This window comes from Cyrtonyx montezumae, unplaced genomic scaffold, assembly GCF_038088225.1.
Source record: "Cyrtonyx montezumae isolate F1298 unplaced genomic scaffold, pur_monq_1.0 scaffold_17, whole genome shotgun sequence".
Taxonomy (NCBI): domain Eukaryota; kingdom Metazoa; phylum Chordata; class Aves; order Galliformes; family Odontophoridae; genus Cyrtonyx; species Cyrtonyx montezumae.
In genome coordinates, this window is record NW_027071903.1 from 14,500,006 (window position 1) to 14,523,383 (window position 23,378).

The 23,378-nt window shown below is 47.2% G+C and overlaps 2 protein-coding genes across 3 annotated transcripts in view; one reads left to right on the forward strand and one right to left on the reverse strand.

The window, feature by feature from the left end:
* The window catches only part of RANBP10 (RAN binding protein 10), a 53,113-nt gene extending 38,927 nt beyond the window's left edge, over positions 1-14,186 (reverse strand). For both annotated transcript variants that reach the window (XM_065733363.1, XM_065733362.1), the window contains exons 1-2: positions 13,962-14,186; positions 13,334-13,445 (exon numbers count right to left, since the gene is read on the reverse strand). In XM_065733363.1, coding sequence (XP_065589435.1) covers positions 13,334-13,445; positions 13,962-14,166 — 317 coding nt within the window. In that variant the 5' untranslated portion in view covers positions 14,167-14,186. The remainder of the gene's footprint in view (positions 1-13,333; positions 13,446-13,961) is intronic.
* Positions 14,187-14,643: 457 nt separating this feature from the next.
* TSNAXIP1 (translin associated factor X interacting protein 1) lies at positions 14,644-22,453 on the forward strand. Its single transcript, XM_065734206.1, is given in 9 exon segments — positions 14,644-14,672; positions 16,050-16,140; positions 16,362-16,474; positions 17,579-17,712; positions 19,736-19,858; positions 19,861-19,928; positions 20,985-21,139; positions 22,230-22,427; positions 22,429-22,453. Coding segments are annotated over 9 exon segments (936 nt in total).
* The last annotated feature ends 925 nt before the right edge of the window (positions 22,454-23,378 follow it).

The following is a 23,378-nucleotide window of genomic DNA, read 5'->3' on the forward strand; positions in this document are numbered from 1 at the left end:
TCATTCTTTGGAACGCCTGAATGAAGACCGGATAACCTCTAATGACTTCTTCCTGTTGTATTGACAAGTAACTCACTGTGGTATTAACTCATCAGCAGAAGCCAAATCATCCTTTAAAAGCAGACTGGCATTTGGAAGCCTCTAAACATTCCTCCACAATAGACACATTTGCAAAGTAATTTGTTTCTCTGACATGGCCCTACCTTCTCAGAGCCCTTCATAAGAAATTCTCCTGAATCACCTCCTGGCTCGCTTCCTGTACGTGGTATTTTGGGATGGAAAAACATCCTTTAACATTTCACTTTGAGTCAAACATCCATCAGGTCCTTCTGGTCAACTCTACTGTGCTTTTACACTTTAAGTTTGCTCTTGTCTAATAAAACTTCAACTTTTGCAGGGTGTATCTCTTATCCTCTCTCACTCCTGTGTCTAATTGTGTCAACTGTTAGGTCACCTTGAGTGTCTCCAGCAGTTCATACCTACTTACCCTGATCCTCCAAGACAAAACCTGTTTAAAGAATCTCCATACCATCTGAAAGCATTTTACCTTTATGATTCCATCTTGTTAGTAACTTGCCTTAAACAAGCTTCCTCAATGTATAAAGCATTTGTTGGGTGTGGTTGGTTTTTTTTAGAGGAACATGAAAGAATTCGGGTTTGGTGCCCTTCTATGAGTGCTTCTCAAAAGACATTAAACGTGAGTATATATGACATTAAAAAATGACTTTCTGTGCTGCTCAGAGCATGAGTCAGTAGTTACATCCTCTCATGAGCTCCCTGACTCTTTGAATCAGTTATTTACAGCATTTAAAAACTTTGTCTCACACTCCTATGTGACACACACATGATCTACAAAGAACAAACTATTTTAAAGCTGTGTTTACAGCCTGCCAGGCACAATATGGAAGGTTTCTCCCCAGAGCTGCAAGGTAATCTCCTGCTTTTTCATCACCCACCCTCTCAGAGCACTGACAGACAATACAGCATGTTTGTTAGCAGTTCAACTTTCTTATTCCTCCTGAGTCTGGAACCCCCTTGCTGCTGCAGCTTTCCTTGCTACATAGAGGGCTTTGCTGTTTTGATCTCTTTTCAACTGTGCACACTTGCAGCAAGGACCAGAGTCCACAGCTAAAATTACATTCCAGTTGTATATTGCTTCAGAGAGCAGTGAGAAGTGCCACCTCTGCCAATTGTTCAGGCCTCGATGAGCTGTGATTCAGAGTTCAAGGTCCCAGATGGTTTGGACACACAGTAAAAGCACCATTAAGTCTGGACCATTAGCAGCAGAGTGCTTGGCCCTGTCTCTGGCAGGCCTGCAAACACTTAGCAAGAACCTGTTGAGGAGCAGACTGCTTGGTTGCTCCTGCAGAATGACCCAGCTTCATTGGTATCACAGCTGCAGCATTCTGCAGTGCCTCTTCTGTCCCCAACTCCTGCTGGATAAGGACACAAAGCACTGCACCATCACCATTACAGCTGCACTGCTGAGCCAAGTGTTGGAAACTAAGAAATAACAACCATCGAAGTCAGATAAAATGGATCATCTCCTGCTTCACTTTATTTTCTATCCACATCCATCCTCCCTCTTTTCAGCACTACAGCAAATCCCACTCACATAAACAAGGTCAAAAAGCGTACAACAGTGCCCTTCTATTTTTGGACAAAACAGCTTCGAATTAGGGCTGGACATTTGTATTTTTACAAGTAGAAAGTACTACAAACCCCAAAGTTCTAAATTTAAGATTACACTTTAATCTAGACACACAGCATCATGGAAATCATGGAATCATAGACAGGCTTGGGTTGGAAGGGACCTGAAAGATTCATCCAGGTCCACCACCCTTGCCATGGCAGGGTTGCCTGCCACTAGATCAGAGTGCCAGGAACCCACCATGCCTGGTCTTGAATGCCCCCAGGGATGGGGCATCCAGCCCAAAACATGAAGATCACCACAAGCCTTCCTGGTTCATCAAATGTTGTTCTTGAACTTATGCTTCCCCTACAGCTTACGACAAACATTAACACAGGGTTGTAACTTCTGCAGAACTGTACACACAATTTGCAGACAATATTGAACGTCTTGCTCAGCTTGCTGGATATCAACTTGACAGCCTAAAGATTATACCCAGAACTTCACATCATCACACACTTAATTGCTAGTTATTATTTCAGAAGATGCTGGCTAATTTGCTTTTTCCACGTCCTATCCATTAACACATCAGAAGTGATGGATGAAATGAGCTTTGAAACCTACAAAGCCTCACATTAAAAAAAAAAAACAACAACCAAGCACTCTATTCTCGAAAATTAAGAGAAAAATTCATCTCCACCACTAAAAACATCAGGGGCCTCCTGAACTACTTGTGGACAAACTCAATACGGACAGGGTTCAGAGCACTGATGGAGCTGTGGTGCTCCTGCCCATGGCAGGGTGTGGGACCAGGTGGCCTTTAAGGCCCTTTCCAGCTCAAACCAATCTACTATTCTATGACTCTATTCATCAGCTGCAGACACTTCTTGAGGGATCCAAAAAGCCTTAGAGGATGCACAGCTGATGAAGCACTGGTTCAGCTGTACAGAATACACACAAGCAACAACAGCATCCACTTTTAAAAAGAGATCTCCTAAACCCACCTCCTCACTCGTTGTTCCAGGATACCTACACCTGCCCCCACACCAGTCAGAAGCTTCAAAACTGCTGCAACACTTCTTCAGCAGATCAGTTCCAAACAGAGCAGATAGGCAGACAAAAATAAATGCAGACACATGCCAGTGATTCAACCAGAACGGCTCTGTTTTCCCCCTCCATCAGCAACCTTGGCAGTTACCATAGCACCAAACTCCTTCCAACTTCCACTGCACCTCAGCTCTGCCCCGTGGATACCAATGGCTTTTTAGAAGTTAAAGAGGCTCAACCAGCCAGGTTCATCAACTAGTAATTCAAAAAATCATTCAGAAACAAACACTCCCTGGAAGAGAGAGAAAATAAAAAGGCCAAACTGGTACAAAAGACCTCAGTCTGACGTACTGAGTTAGTCAAGAAGCATTACGTACTGTCACAGGCAGCAACAAAAGCTGTTTCATGGGAGTCATAACTAACCCAAATTCACACAAAATGACCATCTAAGGAGGCTGCTCTTGGTGTTACACAGGGTACACTCTGGCATATTCATCCACTAATTCTAGAAGTAATGCTAATCCCTGTAGGATTGCTTGGTAGGGACTCTCCCACCCCAGTAGGAGTCTATCAGACAACCCAAGTCTGTGGTCAGAACATTTCATTTGTCTTCATTAGCACAGAAACTCTCAGTGTGCCGATTCAGTAAAGATTTTAGCAGTACCATATAATTTCCATTCATTTTCTTAAATGATTTAAAAGGTTTTGACTTTCTGACACATAGACTTCAGGTTTTCAGAGGCTGATACATCATAATAATCATTCACTTGTACTCCCCTAACCCTTGAGTTTTGCTTTATGTCGTTAAATCTGGCAGAGAAACGTTCCCCTTTTAGCCAACTGCAGGCACTCTTTGGATGCAGACTGCCCATCTCTGGCCCACTGCACACACACTCCACAAGGGCAAGTCTTTATCTGATGCACAACCAGTAGAGACCAGGCATCACTGTACAATTACTGCACAAGCCTGCTGTGCATCCCATTTATAGAACCTGCTGCACTCACTGTTTCCTACCTGTTCACTTCCACTTGTCCTGACACTCACATCAGCTAATGAGTGGAGTATGGGGAAGGCTTAGGTTGACTCAGGATCTGCTGCTTCACCTTGACTTACCTGCAGAAGGACTGTTTTTCCTCACTATCCATGCTGGAGCAGTGGTGCCTGACACGTGGGCCCCAAGATGGTAGTGGGGTGACAACCTCCTCCATGGCTTTGCAGCCTCAGGAAAGCACAGATCCAGGCTGCATACAGCACCACTTCTTCCATCACACCACCCACCCTTACCCATCTGACACGTCAGAGAAAAGCGTGAACACATAATCCAACACTGCCAAGCCACACTTGGAATATAGCTGAGATGCAAGGAATTAACACAGTCCTCTGCCAGAGGTCCCCGAACGATATGGTCTTTGCAACTAGTTTGGATTTAGCAAGCACTAGATTTTAATTGCCTTTAAGACTTGTGCACATCATTAAGAATGCTGTTGCCCTTTCCCACTGCCCTTTGAAATGATCATCCAAGGAAGATCATCCAATGCAACGAGCAGAAACTCAACCCTTAACACCATCCCTAAGGCTACAAGCCTGCCCTGAAGACCTCACAGTCCCATACACACAGCTACTCAAGGAGTCAGAGGCAAACAGCCCCCAGCAGCAACATCCACCCATGTGACAAGCAATTCTTTGAGCTAAAGGATGCTCCTCCAGCACTAGCATGACACACACACAGCCTGACAACCAGTCAGCGTGAGACTTCTGGAGCTAGTCTAAAGCTGCTTTGTGCAAACAACCCACAAAAATGCTCAGGATCCAGCAGAGGGGCTAAGAACAGACCTGTCCTTCGTCAGCAAGTAACTAATGGTGAAGTTCTAGCACCTGAAATCTGTTTGGCTTCTCAAGTGGAGAGAAGACAGGAAGGAAGAGCACACTGTAGTTTGAGGATGGAGAAGAACACAGCAACAACAGAGTTCAAATATACTCGTACTTGATATCTGTCAGTTTGAAGAATGCCAAGAGCCAAGAACATCTCTCCTGAATGCTTGGAGAGCACCCAGCACTTAGGAGGCACTCCGATGCACAAAATAAATAGGGGTGAGTCAGAAGGAGGAAGAAAGCAATTAGTCCGTGGCTGTAACTGGACCAGGGCAGCATACTTTGGATGAAGAGAGAGGTCATTTCTTTACCCAGAAAGCTGCAAGACGTTCTCCAAGAAACTTGAAAACAGTACTCAACCCCAATGCTACTTCTGATTCTTCCCTGGAAGATACTACCGTTGTCCTTGGTGTACTTCTTAATTCACTGCAAGGTACCACGTCAGGTTGGTGAAACAATCCCAGCCTCCCCTCTCCGGAGTGCCTGTGAAGCTCAGCTGGTAGGAAGACGTGATTTATCCCAGCTGAAAGTTGAGGAAACAAAGGCAGAAAAACATACCAGCTTAGCACTGCTTGGGTCACAAGCTTGGAACCTGTTTACAGTGCCAAACCACACTGACACAGTTGTCACTCCGTACAGGGTGCCTCGTCTGCATGCTGAGACACACCAAAAGCCTCAAACGTAAGAATTACCAACACAGATATAAATTCACTGGCTCTGTAGGCCACAACTTGCAGCAAAGTGGTAGCGACCTAACAATATCACTTCCACATGGCAGAAGTTCCTAGGACTGGTGTTTTATTACACAGAGCAGCTAGGAGCAAGCAGCCCAGCTGAGCCAGGAGTCAAACACAGGGTGCTTCTCCCACCCACAGACAAATCTGTGATTCAAAGGCTTGCTGCATCCTGCAGTCTCTTCTGCTCTTTCCCCAACCACCACCACTACTACCTGGTAGGAACCCTGCCCTCCCAGCTATCCTGTACCCTACACACTTTCAGTACACACACAGCTAAATACTGAAGCTAGATTAAACAATTAGAGGTTAATAGTGCACCCCATCACACCGATGGCATTTCAGAGACTTCCAGTTTCCTGTGCAAAGCCCTGAACTGCCTACCTTGCTGTCTGAGGTGGGCCCTGAATTCATGCCAGGTTTGGGGAGTGGAAAGAAATGATAACCCCTATCAGTCTACCACCTGCAGCTTCACATTGTCCCATTTATGGTGGGGGGAAGGGACGTGCTGCTCTGAGGCAGGGACAAACAAGTCAGGCCTGTTTAAAGCAGTTACCTGTGGTGCACGGATTCCAGCTCCTCCGTCTAACAATGAGCGTTTTGGAACTACACCATAATGGAACATGATGAATCCCTACAGTGGAAGTGGTTCTGGTTTTATTTGTGGATAATGTAATGCTCTGTGGCAGTGCTTCAGAAATAGCACTGACTGGCTCCAGAAAGAATCCCAATTCCCCAAGCTGAGGTCAGGAAAGACAAATAATGCAAGGCTGAAAAGAAGCGTATAGAGGCAAGAAAATAGAAATCTTAAGAGCTCGTTATAAGCAGCCACAAGCATCCTGGGGTTGGAGGAGCCCAACACACATCAACCCTTCCAAAGGCAACGAAGCTCTAAAAGCCAACATGCAAAGAAACGAGCAAGAGAACAAAATCAGACTCAGTACTCTGCTAACATAACATCTTCTCATCCTTTTATGAGTAAATACTGACAACACTACAGGAAGGAGAAAAACTTTCTTCACTACCCCAAGGTATAGGCTCTCCCTTCCAAATGCAGGATCATGTTCAACTGGTAGGTCAGCCCCAGGAAGGATAAACCTGTCCTTTTCTGTGCGAGTACCTTCAGGAAGGGAATGCTGTACACTGCCATATACATGTAGGAATATTGAAAGACAAAATAAAGATCAGAAATGAAGATCTGACTCAAGCATCACTCCAGCAGGAAGGTGCAACACAAGCTGGGATCACTGTTAGGATCCCAGAATAACATCTCCACCTGCCCCAAAGCACGGTCACATCCGAGAGCACCTCAAACTGCATTACATAGTGGTCAGAACCAACAGTCTCTGAGGCCAAGGTGTCCTACCATAGCAGTTTTCCAACTTTCGACTTCCACTCTTACCAGCTGACTCGTTTCCCAAGTCAGCTGCTGCCCAGCTACGTTCACATAAACCACATCAGTGGCACATGGCTCCGGGAGCAGTACGGAGCCCTACTGATAACAATTCCCTAATTATTTATTCTGGTTACACCCAACTGAATAAGAAAGATTTTTTTGTCCAGCTTGCCATGCTGATTAACAGAGTTCACCTCCATACTGCTCAGCATTGCTGAAAATTTGTACCCAATTTATTTGGGCAGTACAGAATCACAGAATAATTGTAGGGGTTGGAAGGGACCTCCAGAGATCATCGAGTCCACCCCCTGCCTCAGCTTGCACAGAAGGCATCCACATGGGTCTTAAACACCTCCAGAGAAGGAGACTCCACCACCTCTCTGAGAAGCTCCAGTGCTCTGCCACTGCACTGTTAAATTGGTTTCCATGGCCAAATGGATCTACGAGTGTTTGAATGCCAGGCTAAGCAAGAACAGAGTCTAAACAACAGGACAGGCACTGGAGATACCACCAGTACCCAAGAGAAGGGTGTCCAACAGAGGGCAAGCCATGGTTAGGCTACACCTCCCACCCCAGAGTCTAACCATACATTTCAGTCCATTGTAACAGCACATCAACTTCAAGCAGCAGCTCGAGCTCCTGTTTTCTCCACTAAAAGACAGTGGGAATGTAAAAGCAATACCCAAATCAGAAGAACACCTTCTGTTGCCAGGTAGCTGTTCCTCTTCAGAGGTGTACAGACATTCACGTAAGAACTGCTTTCATTTTAGCTATGTGGAAATGTTGCACAGAGCTTTGATAGACACTCTTAACAAAATGAGACCACTTGCTCTTTGAAACAGAGGAAAAAGTAAACACAACACAGGGTTGGGGAGAGCACCAGTGGAGCAGCAGCCACTGGGGGCTGGAGCTGATGACCTTTAAGGTCCCTCCCTGCCAAGCCAAGCCATCCTCTGCATGTCTACATCCCCACACCAAGGAACAAAGGACTCGAAGTGGAAAGCATCAGTACTCAACCTGTAAACAAGGAGGAAGATTTGATTTGTAGCATGCAAACAGAGACCTGGCTTTACACACTGCATACTCCACTGCTAGAAAAGTAGTCAGGAAAATGAATCCAGCAGGAGCCAATGTCATGCCATCGGTGCAGGCTTCACAGAGGATGATACATTCTTCACCAGTTCATCATGCTCCACCTTCATCAACGAAGGAAGGAAGAATTCCCCTCAATAACAGTTATGCAACTGGTTTGATTTAATAATTAAACAGAGACTTGCCCAGGTGCATAACCCCAGAACATTTAAACAACCAGCTCCCATCATTCTGTGACCTGATTTATTAGGTGTAAACATATTCTGAAGAACTGGAAAATAAGGTTTTCACGTACCCTAAAGATGCCCAGTTTATCCAGTTAGAATTTCCTTTCACTGTATTTCTACCTTTCCATAGCAGACATTTGGGAACAGCAAGGGCTGAGGGGAAGGGAAAGAACCTTTCCTTCAAACCTCTCTTCTTTGCTGTGCACAATCTCACTACTTTAACTGGGCCAAAAATAAAAAGAAAAGATATCTCAGGCTTCGGATGCCTCAGACTTCAGACCTTCACACACACACACCACAGTGACAGTCACACAACACCATCACTGCTTCCTTCTAATTTCCTTATTTCACAAATTGTTTTAACGAGACATTTACGTTCCACCACTACAACAATACTTCCACAATGCACCACGCTTTGGCTCCTTGTTTTTTTATAAATGAAATTATCAACTGCAGATCAGATGTTCCAGTCTAGCAACTACATGCAAAAAGCTGCCCTCAGCATTACTTCCTTCTACAAGAGAACTTAGGAGAGCAACATGAAGTAACAGGTGATGTGAGCTGTCATCAATCAGTATAAAACCTCAGAAGAAAATGAAAGGGTCTCTGCACTGCAGAGCACTGAAGGTTGAGCAGAACAGCAGCCAGGCAGTGGCTGAGCAAGCAAGACTCGCTTGGGCAAGGCTGTTTGCAAATGGGAGCAAGGTGAGAACTGCTCACTGATTCTCACTGGGGGTATTTATATGTTGTTTTGTTTAAATGGATGTCTGAGGAATGGCATATGTTCAAATTAGGCTGTGTAAGAAGTCGGACCCCCTCCTGCTTATGAGCTGCCTTCAATCACTGGAAGGCTGCAGAGGGCTCCCAGGAGCCTTCTCTCCAAACTAAGCAAGCCTAGCTCCCTCAGCCATGAGACAATTCACCTTGCCCCAGAATAATGAGGATAACAAAGCTCAGCTGTCCTCCTGAGTCACAAGGGCCTCTAAGTTGTGGGCTGACAGCCCTACCCTGATGAGTCTTACAGACACTGCTCCTGTTTACCGAGTGGAGATCACCAACTGGAAAAAAGAGGCTGCAAGATGTGCTGACATGACAACAGCAAACAGAAACACCTATTTTACAGGGAGGGAGGGAGGGAGGATAAAAGTTCAGCACTTCCAGTATAGTTAAGGTTGAACTGTGACGGATATCGCTGTGATGAAAGCACGAGTTATTTGTGGCAGCTCAGGAACACGAGAGTCACATAGGTCCTGCCAGTCTGCTCAGCTGAGCAATGCTGGGAGCAGTAACAGAACCATGGAGAGAGTCAGACTGAAGGGACCCTGGCACCTTCCTTCTTTCTTTGCCCTCCTGCCCAAAGCACAGATAACACTGAATATCCCACAGTCTGGGGTCTGACATGCAAATCTGATGCCACGGCCTTGCTGGGCGCATCATTCCAGGGCTTAGAATTTTCCCTGGGAAAATGATTTGCTCACATCCAGCTGGTGTTTGTGGGCACTGCCTTTGGTCCTGTTGGGCTCACGGACAACACACTCAGGAAATTAAGCCCCTGGCAAAACTGAAAGGAGGTGATGGCCTCAAGCTGAGCCAGGGGATGTTCAGGTTGGGTATTAGGAACAATATTTTGTCCAAAAGAGCAGTGAGGCAGTGGCACAGCTGCCCAGGGAGGGGGGAGGGGAGAGGGGAAGTCACCATCCCTGGGGGTGTCCTGGAGCTGTGGGGATGTGGCACTGAGGGATGTGGGCAGTGGCCACGGTGGGGTGGGTTGGGTTTGATGATCTCAGAGGTCTTTCCCAACCTGACTGATTCTTTGATTCTATGAAAACTCTTCAGCTCTTTGAAATTATCTCTATGAGGGCTGACCCTGACTCTCTTTCATCTGAAAGTAGAACCCTGCTCCCTTATTGAAGAGGGGGAAAAAACAAGCAGCAATTTCTGGCACTGATGGCAATAGACTGAATCTTTGTAACTGCTGTGACGTGGCCAGTTTTCAAGCAATTATCTCCTTGAACCAGCTTGCCATGAGACTGAGTAACAGACTGTGGGCATGAGAGAAGCCATGGGCACGTAAGGCAAAGGGAAGATGATGTGGCACTCTGTGTTTATGGCAGACAGGGAGGTGAGAACAGGGCTGCAGCTAATCTAGAGACTGCAAACTGGTTTCCACGCTGCTCTCTGATGATAAGAACCACCTCCCCAAACACAGTATCATAAACCACAGACCCATACACAGACAGATCTGATTTGTTACGTGAAGAACCCAACCTCCTTTCCCAGGCAGCTCTTTAGTGGTAGCCTGGCATCCTCTCCTTTTGCAGGAAGGAAAACAAAACAAGCAGACAGATGTGTTGTCTCAACAGTAAAGACTAAAACCATCAATATGAGAACAGACCGTTGCTCAGCCAAAAGCAAGTCTCAGTTGTCTTTCTTTAGCTCAGTGGAGGGGGGCTGTATCTCAGTGCATGAGCAGTGGAAGATCCCAAGCTAGGAGAAGCTGGTAACTCGGACAAGTTTCTCAAGTGCACATTGCTTTTTGTACCTCGATAGCAGGACATTCCCCATAAATGCAACAGCTCAGACTGCAAACAACTCATCAGGTGTGTTTCAGGTTCCTTAGGTCTCCATACAAAGCCTCTGGGAGCTTCTACCCTTTTTTTCAGCTGTACATTAGCACTGCCAGCACCTAGGCTACTTGAGGAAGTCTCTCCAGCAGCATGATAGCACACATTTTAAGCCTAAATGTGAAAAGCCATCCCAAACTCCAGCACTGGACATACAGTGAATCCTTACCTCATAGTTCCAGGCAGCATCAATGTGTGACAAGCTACAAAGCAGACTTTATGCCCAAAGAATCCATTCTGAAAATGAGCTCAGCAACACTCCTCTTCCCCTTCCCTTGTTAGAGGGCCTCCAGCTGAGCAGTAGGGACAGACCTCACCACTTACCCACTTGAAAACTTCCTTTCCAATCCCTTCTCTAGCTTTCTGGCTTTTTATTCCTTTAACTGAAGCCACCATAAATGGCAGAGAGCTTCCCAAGAACAGAGATGTCTCTGACACAGTTCAGTGTTACAAGGCACTGGGCCCCAGTGGGATGACTATAAACTATTAAATATGAGACATACAAGAGTGAGCTTTATATTTATAGCCACTGCCTGTCACTTGAAGTCACAATTACAAATCCCCATTACCACAATGCCCAAGATAAAGAGCTCTCTCTACCAGGAGAAGCCAAACAAGGCACAGGAGTGGCTGGGACAGAAGTCAAGCCCTCCACTGGCACACCACTGCCCTGACTTCAGACCACAGCTATCAATATTTTGCATTCGTATTGCCACAGTGCTAATACAAACCATTCCTTATTGTACAAAGTGACTGTGAAGAAAGAAGGGGAAAAAAGAAGGAAAAAAAAGGGCCATTCAGCCCAGCATTCATCTGTGCACACATAACCCTTTATATCTTATTGCAATATAAACGATGCTCTTTTGCAAATCTCTTTTCAAACTGACCAGTTCTGAAGTTAACAATGACAGAAGAAGATTTCAACAGTAAGAAATGATGGCTGAAATTTGGTTCCCGGTGGGAACGCTTGCTGCCCTTCCCTAAGACCCCTGCACTGGCCAGAATTCAAATGTGATTCTCACAGGACTGGATTAATTAATTGCATTCAAGACCTTTCCCAGTGCTGCTTTACCTTCTGGATGGTGTAGCTGCAATATTCATCCTTGAGCAATGAAGAAACTACACACAGGCTCACACAGCAGGTTAATACCTTTACAGTGATTAAAAATTAATCCACACCAGCAGCAGAAGCCCAAACCTCGTTAAAAATGCCCCTTTATTGCTTCCCCATCATCCCAAATATGGTTTTAAAGGAACTGCATCAAGGACATCCTGGGCCAGCAACATTGTGGATGAAGTAATAACCAACAGAGTGACCACAGGACCGGATGGGATCCACCACCAGGTCAGGTCACTGAGGTGCCTCTTACAGCTGCCTCTAATGCCAGCAGTGTTTGCTGCTCTCACAATTCTTCCCCTCAAAGTGGTATGGAGCGACAGGACAGCCTTCAATACTAAGTGCCACAAAAAATGTGTTTTGGTTGGGAAAAATGGTCTCACTTTTAGTGTTCTGGTTGTAGCTTTGTCTCCCAAGCTTGCACAGTTCACCACACTCTGTGGTATAACCCATCCTGAGACAAGCCCAAATTCAGGTCCTAGAGCAGAAGCAGTCTAAGCTTCACAGACTCCAGCCTATATTCACAAACACTACATTTCCCCCTCTATGAAAGAATCTCTTTCTTCATCATGCATACAAAGCTTCTAAAAAACAGACTCCGAGGTTCTCCTCCCAGTGCTCAAGTCACACTATGACTACTCTTCCCCATGCAAACACCCAACCATCCAAAATTAATTTCCAGGTCCCTCCCTTCCTCTTCACTCCACGTCCTGTTTGGATCACAGCTCACCATGACTTAGAACACAGCACTCACTGGTTAGACCCTGAGTTCCACATTTTTTTCTTGTGACATACATTAATGAAAACAGCCATGTGTCATCACCTGAGCAGGGGTTTAGGCAGAGGTCCTCACTCTCAACCATCTACAGAAACACTTGCTGTGAAGCCTACCCACATCTCAGCAGAAATGTCTCCTTGAAAACCCACTCGCCCCCGTATCGCAGTAGAAAACAAAAGTGAAATCTGTCTATTATAAGTTCCACCTCTCTCAAAGGGGTCAGAGTCTATAGCATTGGGACAGGACGGGGGAAATGGGTTCCAACTGAAAGAGGAGACATTTAGATTGGAGCTATGGAAGAAGCCCTTACAATTAGGATAGGGGGGCAGTGGCACAGGCTGCCCAGGGAGGTGGTGCTGCCCCATCCCTGCAGACAGCCAAGGGCAGGGAATGAGCACTGATGGAGCTGTGGGTGTCCCTGCTTGCTGGGACCAGATGGCCTTTAAGGGTCCCTCCCAATGGATATGATTCTAGGACCTAGGGCTTGTTGACAGGTAATCTCTATGATGCCATAATTCTTCTCTGTAATTCTGGGGATTGGAGTGTTCAGACCCAGCCAGCAAGAGGAAAAAACACCATAATTCACATTGCAAGTGACACCCTGAACTTCTGCCATTTGTGTAACTGCTCGTAGCAAACTGCAGATAATAGAAGTGTCCAAGTGCCTCTGCCTCCTGTGCTTTCTACCACGTTTAAATCTATGAACCACAACACGTAGCTTCCCCACGATGCACCCACCCCTGCAGTGCTGAACAGGGAGGGCAGGAGTGCAGCAGGATGGCCAACAGCACACAAAACCAGAGGGAGGTACTCACCCATCTCTCCCTTTACTGACAATCTTCACTTCAAAGTAATAAATGCCACAAGCTGCGGGTATGGGATGCGTGGCCCTGACCGAGGCAGCATCTTTGTGATTCTTACCATGACCTGGGAAAGAAGAGAAGGGTCAGCACCGGGGGACCGGGATCTCTTGTCGGTTTGCCCTGAGGGGGACGGGGGCAGCTTCTCCATCCACCTGAAAGCTGAGAGCAGCAGAGCTGCGCTGCCACCTCCTCCCGGGGATCCCCCGCTCTCCCTTCGCGGTCGCCGTGCTTGGGGCCCGGCAGGACGCAGGGTGCTGCCATCCCAGCGCCGCACACCAGCGGCACGCAGCTCCATTACGCAAGAGGGGAATGACATCAGTGTTTACCAAGCGGGCAGGAGAGGGGTACGCCGGGCTCTGCGGGGCAGGGAGCACCGCGAACGGCCGCATCGCCGCGATCCCCGACCCCACAGCGCCGGGACGGCGTCCCGTCCCGCAGCCCTCACCCCCCCCCGCCCCAGTCCGCGAACCCAGGACCCGCAGCCCGGCCCCCCCCCACAGCCCTTCCCGCCGGGGGTACCGGACCCAGCGGATCCCGTCCCGGCCGAAGGGGCGCGACCGTGGCCGCAGAGACCCGGCACCTTTGTAGTGGACGCGCAGGTTGCCCTGCGAGAGGCCGATGTAGTTGTACTTGTCCTTGGGGCTCCAGGAGCGCGGCAGCGGCGTCTCCTCCTGGTTGACGGCCGGATAGAGGCGGCGGAGGCGCCGGTTCAGCTCCTGCTCCTCGGGCGGCCCCGGAGCCGCCGCGTCCCCCCCGTGCGGGCTCCCCGCGCCTGCCTCCGCCATCTTGGATTCGCTTTGTGTCACCGGGCGGGGAGCGAGGCCCGGCTCCGGCCGCTGACCAATGGGCTGCGAGTGTGCCCACAATGGGGCCGCGCTGCCCGACGGGAAGCGAAGTCCTGCCCGCCGCCTCGCGCCCGCCGCCCGCAGCCACCGGGACTACACATCCCGACGGGCATCGCGCCCGAGGCCCCGCCTGAGGGGCTGCCGAGAGGCCGCCGCGCCGCTGCCGGTGTCCGACAGCCGCCTCCGCGAGAGGGCCGGTTTCGGTCGCCCGTTCGGACGGACGAACGGAGCTATTCAAACGGCGTCGCTCCGATCGCGGCCGTCTCGCGTGGCTCGCCTGCCGCCGGGCCGCAGTGGGAGCGATGAGAGCGGCGAACGGCGTCAGGCGCTGCGCGGGCAGCTATGGCGGCGGGCGGGGGGGGTCCTGAGGCGGGCGTTTCCATGGCGACGGCCGTAAACAGGCCGCCCCTGCGGGCAATGGCGGCGCGCCGCGCTTCGCGGGCCGGGTAAGGGAACAAGGGAGGTCCCTGTGAGCACCGTGAGGGTGGCTGGGCACTGTGGCACAGGCTGCACGGAGAGGCGGTGGACTCTCCTTCTCCGGAGATATTTGGATTTGCCCTGCAGAGAGGGACCTGGGGGTCCTGATGGATGAAAAACTTAACGTGAGCCAGCAGTGTGCTCCTGCAGCTCGGAAAGCAAACGGTATCCTGGGCTCCGTCAGGAGAGGGGCGGCCAGCAGGGACAGGGCAGGGATTGTCCCTCTCTACTCTGCTCTTGTGAGGCCCCATCTGGAGTACTGCATCCAGGTCTGGAGCTCCCAGTACAAGAAAGACAGAGAGCTGTTGGAGAGGGTCCAGAGAAGGGGCACAGAGATGATCTGAGGGATGGAGCACCTCCCCTACGAAGACAGGAAAGGAGCTGGGCTTGTTCAGCCTGGAGAAAAGAAGGCTGCAGGGTGACCTCATTGCTGCCTTCCAGCACCTAAAGGAGCCTATAAACGGGAGGGGAGTCAGCTCTTTGAAAGGGCAGAGAACAGCAGGACGAGGGGAAATGGTTTTAAGTTGAGGAAGGAAAGATTTGGGCTGGATGTCAGGGGGAAGTTCTTTACTATGAGAGCGGTGAGGTGCTGGAACGGGCTGCCCAGAGAGGTTGTGGGTGCCCTGTCCCTGGAGGTATTCAAAGCCAGATTGGACAGGGCCCTGAGCAGTATGGTCTAGCATGAAATGGGGACCTTGGTGGCCCTGCCTGTGCAGGGGGGGGCTGGAGATTCACAATCCTTGAGGTCCCTTCCAACCCGTGCCATTCTGTGATTCTGTGGATGCTTTCCTGCTCAACCTGCTGCAGGGAACTGCTTCAGCGTGGGGTTCTGTGGATCTGCAGGGGTTCCTTCCAAGCCCTGTGGTTCTGTGAAGCTGTACCTCTGCCCCAGGAGCAGCCTGGTGCTACTCAAGCTCCCGGGCAAAGCTCGCTGCGTCCCAGGGAGAAGCCCCAGCCCTGCATGCCCTTCTGTGGGTGGCTGAGCCAGGCCAGCTGCTGGGGGTACACGGTTATGGCTTACTAAGTCTGAACTGCCTCGCTCAGCAGGAAGCGGGGCAGGTTTATTTCATCCAGGCCAGCGAGGTAAAACAGAGCTCACAGGGGTGTCCAGCATATCCCACGTTGTCATCATCATGGAGACAGGGAGTGGTTGGGTCAGAAGGGGCCTTAATGCCCACCCAGTTCCCCCCTCCACCCCACTCACGCTGCTCAGGGCTCATCCACGCCCTGGGGCAGCCCCAGGGATGGGCAGCAGTGCCAGCTCCTCGCTGCAGATTCACAGTCCCCAATGAAATATTTAGTTAATTGTGTGCATTTTGAAAAGTCTCTTCCCTGCTCTCACACAGGACCTCCCCTGGGTCTTCCTCTGAGACTGCAAATTGCCAAACGCATATCCGCGCTGTGAAACCCCCCCTGTGCAAGAAGCAGAAGGCTCTGGTGAGTTCAGATTTTAAGGGCAGAAAGGAGTGGAACATAAACTTTGTTCTTGGCTCTGACAACTTCTGCTCCGCTTCCACGAACATTCAGGCTGTACTTCTATCCACGGTACTCTTGGGCAGCTGGATTGATTGTGAGGCATCGTGGGTGATATCTGAACCTCATTTTGGCTCTCCATTGTGTTTGCAATGCTCTTCAGACCTATTCCTTTCTCTGTCTAGTCTTTCCAGCTTTCTGCTAGAGGCCAGTGGTCCACATGGCCTGCATTCACAGCCAGGCAGATAGTCCTAAGGAATCACAAACCCTGCAGCACGCCGGAGGAGAGAACACCTAGGTAAGCATGGCTTGTACTGCTAGCTAAGTCCCAGGATAGCTAGAAGCAGGGTTTGGAAACCAGGAGTCTCTCCCAGTATTGCTGAGAACTTATCTCACAAAACATGAGCACAATAAGTAATATTGTTGATTCTGACTGGTAGCAATGGGCTGTAGAAAGAAAATCAAAGTCCTTGAGCTGATGTCCATTCTCCTGCGTCTCTGCAGCAACGAACAGGCCCTTCTTACCATTAGATAGCTTGGTTCACAGCTCATTATAGAGAACTTACTCAGAAAGTCATTTGTCTGTATCTTGGGTTTATATGTTGATGAGTAGTATACTCCACAGCTTGTATAACTTTCCATTTTCAAATCAAAGCCCAAGACTTTGAGAAGACATGGTAAGATGAAGCAGGTGTGAAACTATTTGCTCACTGAGTTTCTGAAGACTCCTGCCTAAACCCATAAAGCAAGCATGTAGGTCCCAAAGTTTACACTTCAAAATCTTTCATTCGTGATGCTACGTCTCTGCACGTGACAAGGGGGCTTTTTATCAAGTTCTTACTTAATCAGGATCCCAAAAATTAAGTTTTTACCAGGGTGCTTGTTGTGTTTGAGAACACAGCTACTGAAGGCACTGAAAACCACCACTTGAATTCAAAACACAATTAGAGCATTGATGCAGAGTGAGACATTTGGAGTAGAGTTTCTCTGCACGAATTCAAATTCCCAGAGGAATCCTACAGTGATAAGAAAAGAATGTGGTAAATGGAAAAGAACAGAGGGAAAGAACCACAGAATCATTAAGGCTGGAAAAGACAGCTAGAACACCTAGTCCAGCCATCACCCCATCACTTGATTATTGATGGATGTTTAACAGCAAGAGAAAGCAGACGTTTCATGAACGCGTTATTCTTGGGAAGTATTTTTTCACTGCATGACATGATGCATTTAATAGCAAGGTACCCTCAGAGAGAACATTACCTATTGCTAGTGAAGTCTTTCCAGGCCCATATACAACATGGGACTCTGACTGTCCAACCTGAACAAGTTTTATTCTGCTGAGGACAGCACATGGACTGTCCCACCTGTTGGCCCAGGGCCCAAATATCTGAATTCTGAGAAGTGAACTATAATGTTTTCTCAACCTCTCTTTCTTCTCTCAGCCCTACAGCCCTATCTTTGAATTCTTCATGGACAGTTTAAAGACCTACAAGCCCTTGCTGTCAGCTATAAAGAATGAGTATGAGGCCACACTGGGTAAGCTCTTTGGCTTGGACTTTTGAGGGGAAAACACTAACAGAGATGTAATCTTACACAGCTGATTACATATTGGATATATATACACACATATATATAATGACATTTAAATATATACATGGAACAGTTCAGTTTGAGGGACCTACAAATCTGTCAAATGGTAAAACTTATCTTCCTGGTCTGTTACTGAAGTCTTCCCCTGGCCTAGATACAACGTGGGAGTCTACTTCCTTCATAGATAAGTGGTTGGTTTTGTTCTTTTGTTTTTGTTTTTAATACATTTTATCAGATTTTTATTATTTAGATGTACAGTTTTTATGTATTTATTCCTTCAGATCTTCCCCACACACACAGTTCAGGCAACACCTGTATCTCAAAGCTTTTCTGAAACCATCACGTTGATAGTGGAGTATATCATACTGATATATTTGGATGCACTTGCAGTGGTAACTTGAAGCTCACGTTGCTCCTATATATTTGGATGCACTTGCAGTGGTAACTTGAAGCTCACGTTGCTCCTGAAGTAAAGCAGGGCAGAGAGCTGAGCTGGCTGTTCCCTGTCCATTCGTGGTGTGCTTTAAACCCCTCTTAGCACTCAGATGCCACAGTGATAGCAGAGCTTTGTAAACAGCCAGTGTGCTAGAAATAGCCTGTGACTGGGAACTCCCATCACAATGAGCAGCCTGCAGATGTCAGCAGTTTTCTAACGGGACAGTTTCTTAAATAAAAAGTATTGTTTATCCCAGTATCTGTTACCTGGCTGCCTAATGATAGTTTTTCATTGTAGGCAGAAATCTTTGCACAGTGCACTCCAGCATCAGATCAACAAATCACTATTAATAATAAAAATGTTTTGATGCAATATCAATTCCCTTCCAGTACTCTAGTAGACATCCCTTCAGCTCCCAGAGGATTATAGTGTCTGTTCCATAGCCTGCATTGTGCTGAAGCTTTCTTTTTAATTATTATTATTATTTTTGTTTAAGCATATCTCCTACGTAAGATGTTTCATTGACTCCTCCTTTCCAGCTGGCCAGGAGCCAGTTGTGAAACACTCCAATTACACCTCAGAACACAGTGTTCTTCATTCACACCAACTGAGCTATGCTAGCCTTCTAATTTTTGCCATCTCCTGGGGAGCTGCCCCAGTACCAGCATCACAGTGAAAGAGCTCAGAAAAACCTCTGGTACAGTTACAGTGCAGGAAGGAAACTCACACCCAAGAATAATAATAAAAAAAAAGTCATTTCTGTTTTTGTATTTTAAAACTAAAAATGCATGCATAAATCTAAAGTCTGCTGGATAGTATTTGTACATGAATACTTACATTAAAGTTCTATCAAGGAGAATAATCTGATTTGCAGATATTTTCCAATACCTATCAGCATTTCTATCCCATTCAGGAGAGAAAGTATATGCATTATTCAGCTAGCAAAACCTTTGCCACAGCCTCATTTGAATTACATCTTCTCCTGGTGGAATTTCATCTAGTCATAGAAGCCTCCACACCAAGGAGATGGTGACAGGTGAAGTTCTACCACATAACTGGGATCTGGCACCCAACCCAGTACACTGGTCCCCTCAGATAAGTGCCTTTAAGAAAAAGTTTCAATTCAAAGGTGAAATAGTTGAGACTGAAAAGCACAAATTGCAGCAAAGCCAACATGACCACGAGTTCTTTCTAAGTTGTACTGACGAAAAAGGGAAATGAAAAGAGGGCAACACATCCCTGAGGAGAGGGGAGAGCGTGCAGACAAGTTTGTTCACAGAAGGTGGAAAAAGGGCAGGCACGTGGAGACAAGAAAGCAAATCTAAGTTTGTGAAGGACATGCCTTCAGAGGTAAACCAATAATGAGCAGCTATCTTGAGCTCCTCATTCTGCTTGTGCTTAAAAAGTGACAGCCTAGTGTAATGTGATGGTGTTACCAGTGTTCATCATCACAAAGCTTAAATACTCAGGAAAACAAAATTAAAGTAAAATTCAGGCTTTGTTGCTCACTGTAAGAACCTCTGCTCTCTTTAGCTCATCAGAAGGAGACAGTCCGTGCCCTAGAGCTCCTGAAGGCCACGGTCACCACTGTGTCTGAGGAGTGCACCCAGCAGATATTGGCACTGCAAGAAAAGGAGAAAGTGGAAATAAATACTTTAAAGAGAAACAACATTTGTTAAAGTTCATTGACAACACGAAGGAAGAGAAGAGTTCTCTTCAAACTCAGGTAAATAATACAAGTCAAACATCTCAAATTCAGCCAGATCCATCTGATCTCTTACCTCCCAGGTGCTCATCCTTTGGTGCCAGAAGTGCTGGAGCTGGTAGTGAGCAGCTGGTATCGTAGTGATGCTGGATCTCAGCCAGCTCAAGAGCATTCCTGTTCCCTTAGGGCTGGCTGTGGTGCACTGTAGGCTCCTTAGTCATGGAGCTAGCACTTGTCAAACCTTGGAGACTTTGGTTTCACCAGCTAGATTGAAACGCCAAGAAATATTTCTTCCCTTTGCTGTCCTACAGATTCCTCTGGTTCCTCCACTCACTGGTATTTACAGGCCTCATGTAGAAATAAACAGCTTTAAGAAGCAACTGAAAATTTAAGAATAGTTTGCTTTTTTTAATATATTTTTTGGCATACATTTGTATTTCCTCGGAATAAGAGAAATCCAACTTCCAGTTTGGGCTATTTAAGTTTTGCAGTTTGCATGAAGGATGTTGGAAAGATAATAGTGCTAAAACCAGAACTCTGCTTTTGAGACAGCATTCAAGTGCTGTAACTGGGTTAGATGCACAAGGTTGGCTGGAGAGAGTCCAACGTTAATGATTTCATGACTGTATGAAGCTGCTGACTGGTTTGGTGGTGGCAGTGTGGTTGTGGCTGTGGCAGTATAGGGCCATAGGCAAAGCAGCACTGCTACAGAGGGCTTACGTTTTTGTGACACTAGCATAGCTTGCATTCTCACCAGAATCACTGGAGCTCTCCAAGGTCCCTGCTGGTATTTTTAGGAATGGGCTTACAATGGAGAAATGGTGTAACTCAACACAAAATGGATGTAATTCACTGAAAGGCAAAAACAGATAGAGCACTCTTCAGCACACTTCTTCAGAGCCTGAACCCTTCCAGCCTATTTTTATCCAACCAATTCTGTGATCCTTTCCTACAGTGCTACTTCTTGCCCACTCCTATGCTCCAGCTTTTCCCCCCCACTTGGCATCCCTCACACCACTCTGCTCCATAGCTCTGCTGCAGGCTCACCACGTCAGCCCAAGGCTTCCATTCACACAGGTGGAGCACTTGCAGCTGAGCGTAGCTGAGGAGTACACGTGCTAACTGCGGGAGCACGGCGCCCACAAACTGCTTCTAGCAAAACTGAATGAGATGCACAGCGAGCAGCTGGACGTGAAACAGCACCAGGTCCAAGGTGGGGAAAGGAGATCTCTGTAGGAACCTGTTCTGCCCAGAGGCCCAGTGAACACCCACAGTGCAGCACTGATATTTTAAGAATCAGATCATATATCACAATATATGATCTGATTCTTAAAATAAGTAAGCTAGATTTGTGAATAAAATATCTATTAAGCACATAGGGAAGGGATTAGGCTGGGCTGTGGTGGGCAGCTGGACTAGGTGATCTTAGTGGTCTTTTCCAACCATAGTAACTGTATGATTCCATACTTTAGCAAACGTTGACCGCAATTTTACTGTCATGAGTTTCCATCATGGTTTATGGTTTAAAGGTGGCAAGGGAGAAGAACAAGCAGCTTTTACCAAGGAAAAAGAGCAAGAGATGAGGCATGGAGGGGTCAGTGCAGGAAGTGGAGATGCAGAGAATGTCAAGAACTTGCTGAGGAAGCCACAGTCAGGTTGAGAAACCTGCTAAGTAGTGAACAGGCTTATCAGGAACAGCACTGAAAGGGCACAAAGAGGCAGGACAGACAACCTGTAAGGGCTATGGCAAGCAGTGAGTAAAGAAGGTAGGCTGTACTAGTAATAATCCCCTTCAGTACTTTTATGTCTCAACATTCCTCAGCTCTCCAAAAACAGCAGTAAAATCCTGTATGTGCTCAAAGATTGGTTCTGAAACAGAAAAGCAAACAGGACAGACAGCTGCAGGCAAAAAATCTGAGAAATAATTCCACCTCAAATTGAGACAAACAAGGTAGAGCAATTGAAAAGAAGTGCCTGCCTTTCATGCCAGCACTGAGCAATGAGGGTAACACTGAAGGTGGGCTGGATGCCCAGGGATACTTTCCAACATGGGCACTGAGTTAGCACACAGAAGCATAGTTATATAGAAAGGGTATCAAAATGCTTAAGTGTATAATTAAAGTCATCCCAAGTGATCACAAATTAACTTTCCCTAACATCTGTCTGAGTACTTAGTTCATTACATGCATGTTAAAAGACATCCTAGCAGAAGCAGAGAATGTTGAACAACTTGAGCAACAGATTCTCACCGTGGTACAAATGCTCAAGCATTCCTGCCACATACCACAGCACTGCAGGTGGCTGAATTGTGTTTCCAAGCAGAGAGGTGAATGCAGACGATCTGAAGGCAGCCTTCTGCAGGACTGATCCTGAGATCGATGGTCAGATGCTGGATACCTACATCAGCCTGGCTTACCAGGTCAGAAGAGAACACCCTGACCAAGAAGTCGTGCCTGTAGACACCGTGCTGGAGAGACTCTGTGCTGGAGATGTGAGACGAGTAGGGCCCTCACCCAGGAAGCACAACAGACTTTGAAGGAGAGTAAAGAGGCTTCCCATATTAAGAATAAAAAGCACGTCTGAACTACAGTTTTGGATACAAAGCTGAGTGTCAGAGCTACTGCACTGAATACCTCTTCCCATGCATGTAGAGACACACCTAATCACTAGTTGAGAGGATAGGTTACTTTGAGCTATCCTGCAAAAATTGATTGCATTTGTGAACTGGAAAGACATCACAGCATGCGTGACAGTACCACCAGGCGTATGAAGGCCCTGCAATTTCTGCCTCAATTACTGAAATTGGTGCTGCCTACCTCCAGCACAAATGGTAAAGTGTCAGAAAGGAACTACAAAAGCATTGAAAAGGGAGATGCATCATCTAGCTAGAAATCAGGTGTCCTAAATGCACATATCTCTGGGAGGAGTATTCTGAAAACAGCAGTTTTAACACAGTGAAATTCAGAGTAGCTACAAAGATGATTAAAACAGCTATCAAACATATTTTCTGTGAACATCCAATTTGCATAGCTCTTTAGGAAAGCACCCAATGGAGAGAAAGCACTGCACTACACTACCAAAAGCAGGACTGACTTGTTTTGCTTCACCTTGAGCACTACAGATTCCAAGAAGTTAAATACATTGCCCTGTAAACAGTGGTTCTTTCTTTTGACTATCCAGTTCCGTTGCCATCTTTCAAGTCCTAGCAATCTATCCCTCCAAGCCTTCAGTTTAGTCAACTAGAGTATCAAAGAAGTTGAACACCTCTCAATAGAAGAGAAAGAGTAGGGAATCTTACCTGGCCCTCTCACAGCAGGAGCCAGGCAGCTCCCTGTCATCTCTCCTTAAGTGCTCTTAGAAAAAGAGAGTTCTCACAGTGCTTCAGCAACAGAGAGGAAAGAAGCTGGAAGCTCTATTATTACTTCAGACCAAAATTCTCAAACCCTGGCATGCAAAGATCTGAGGGTGCAC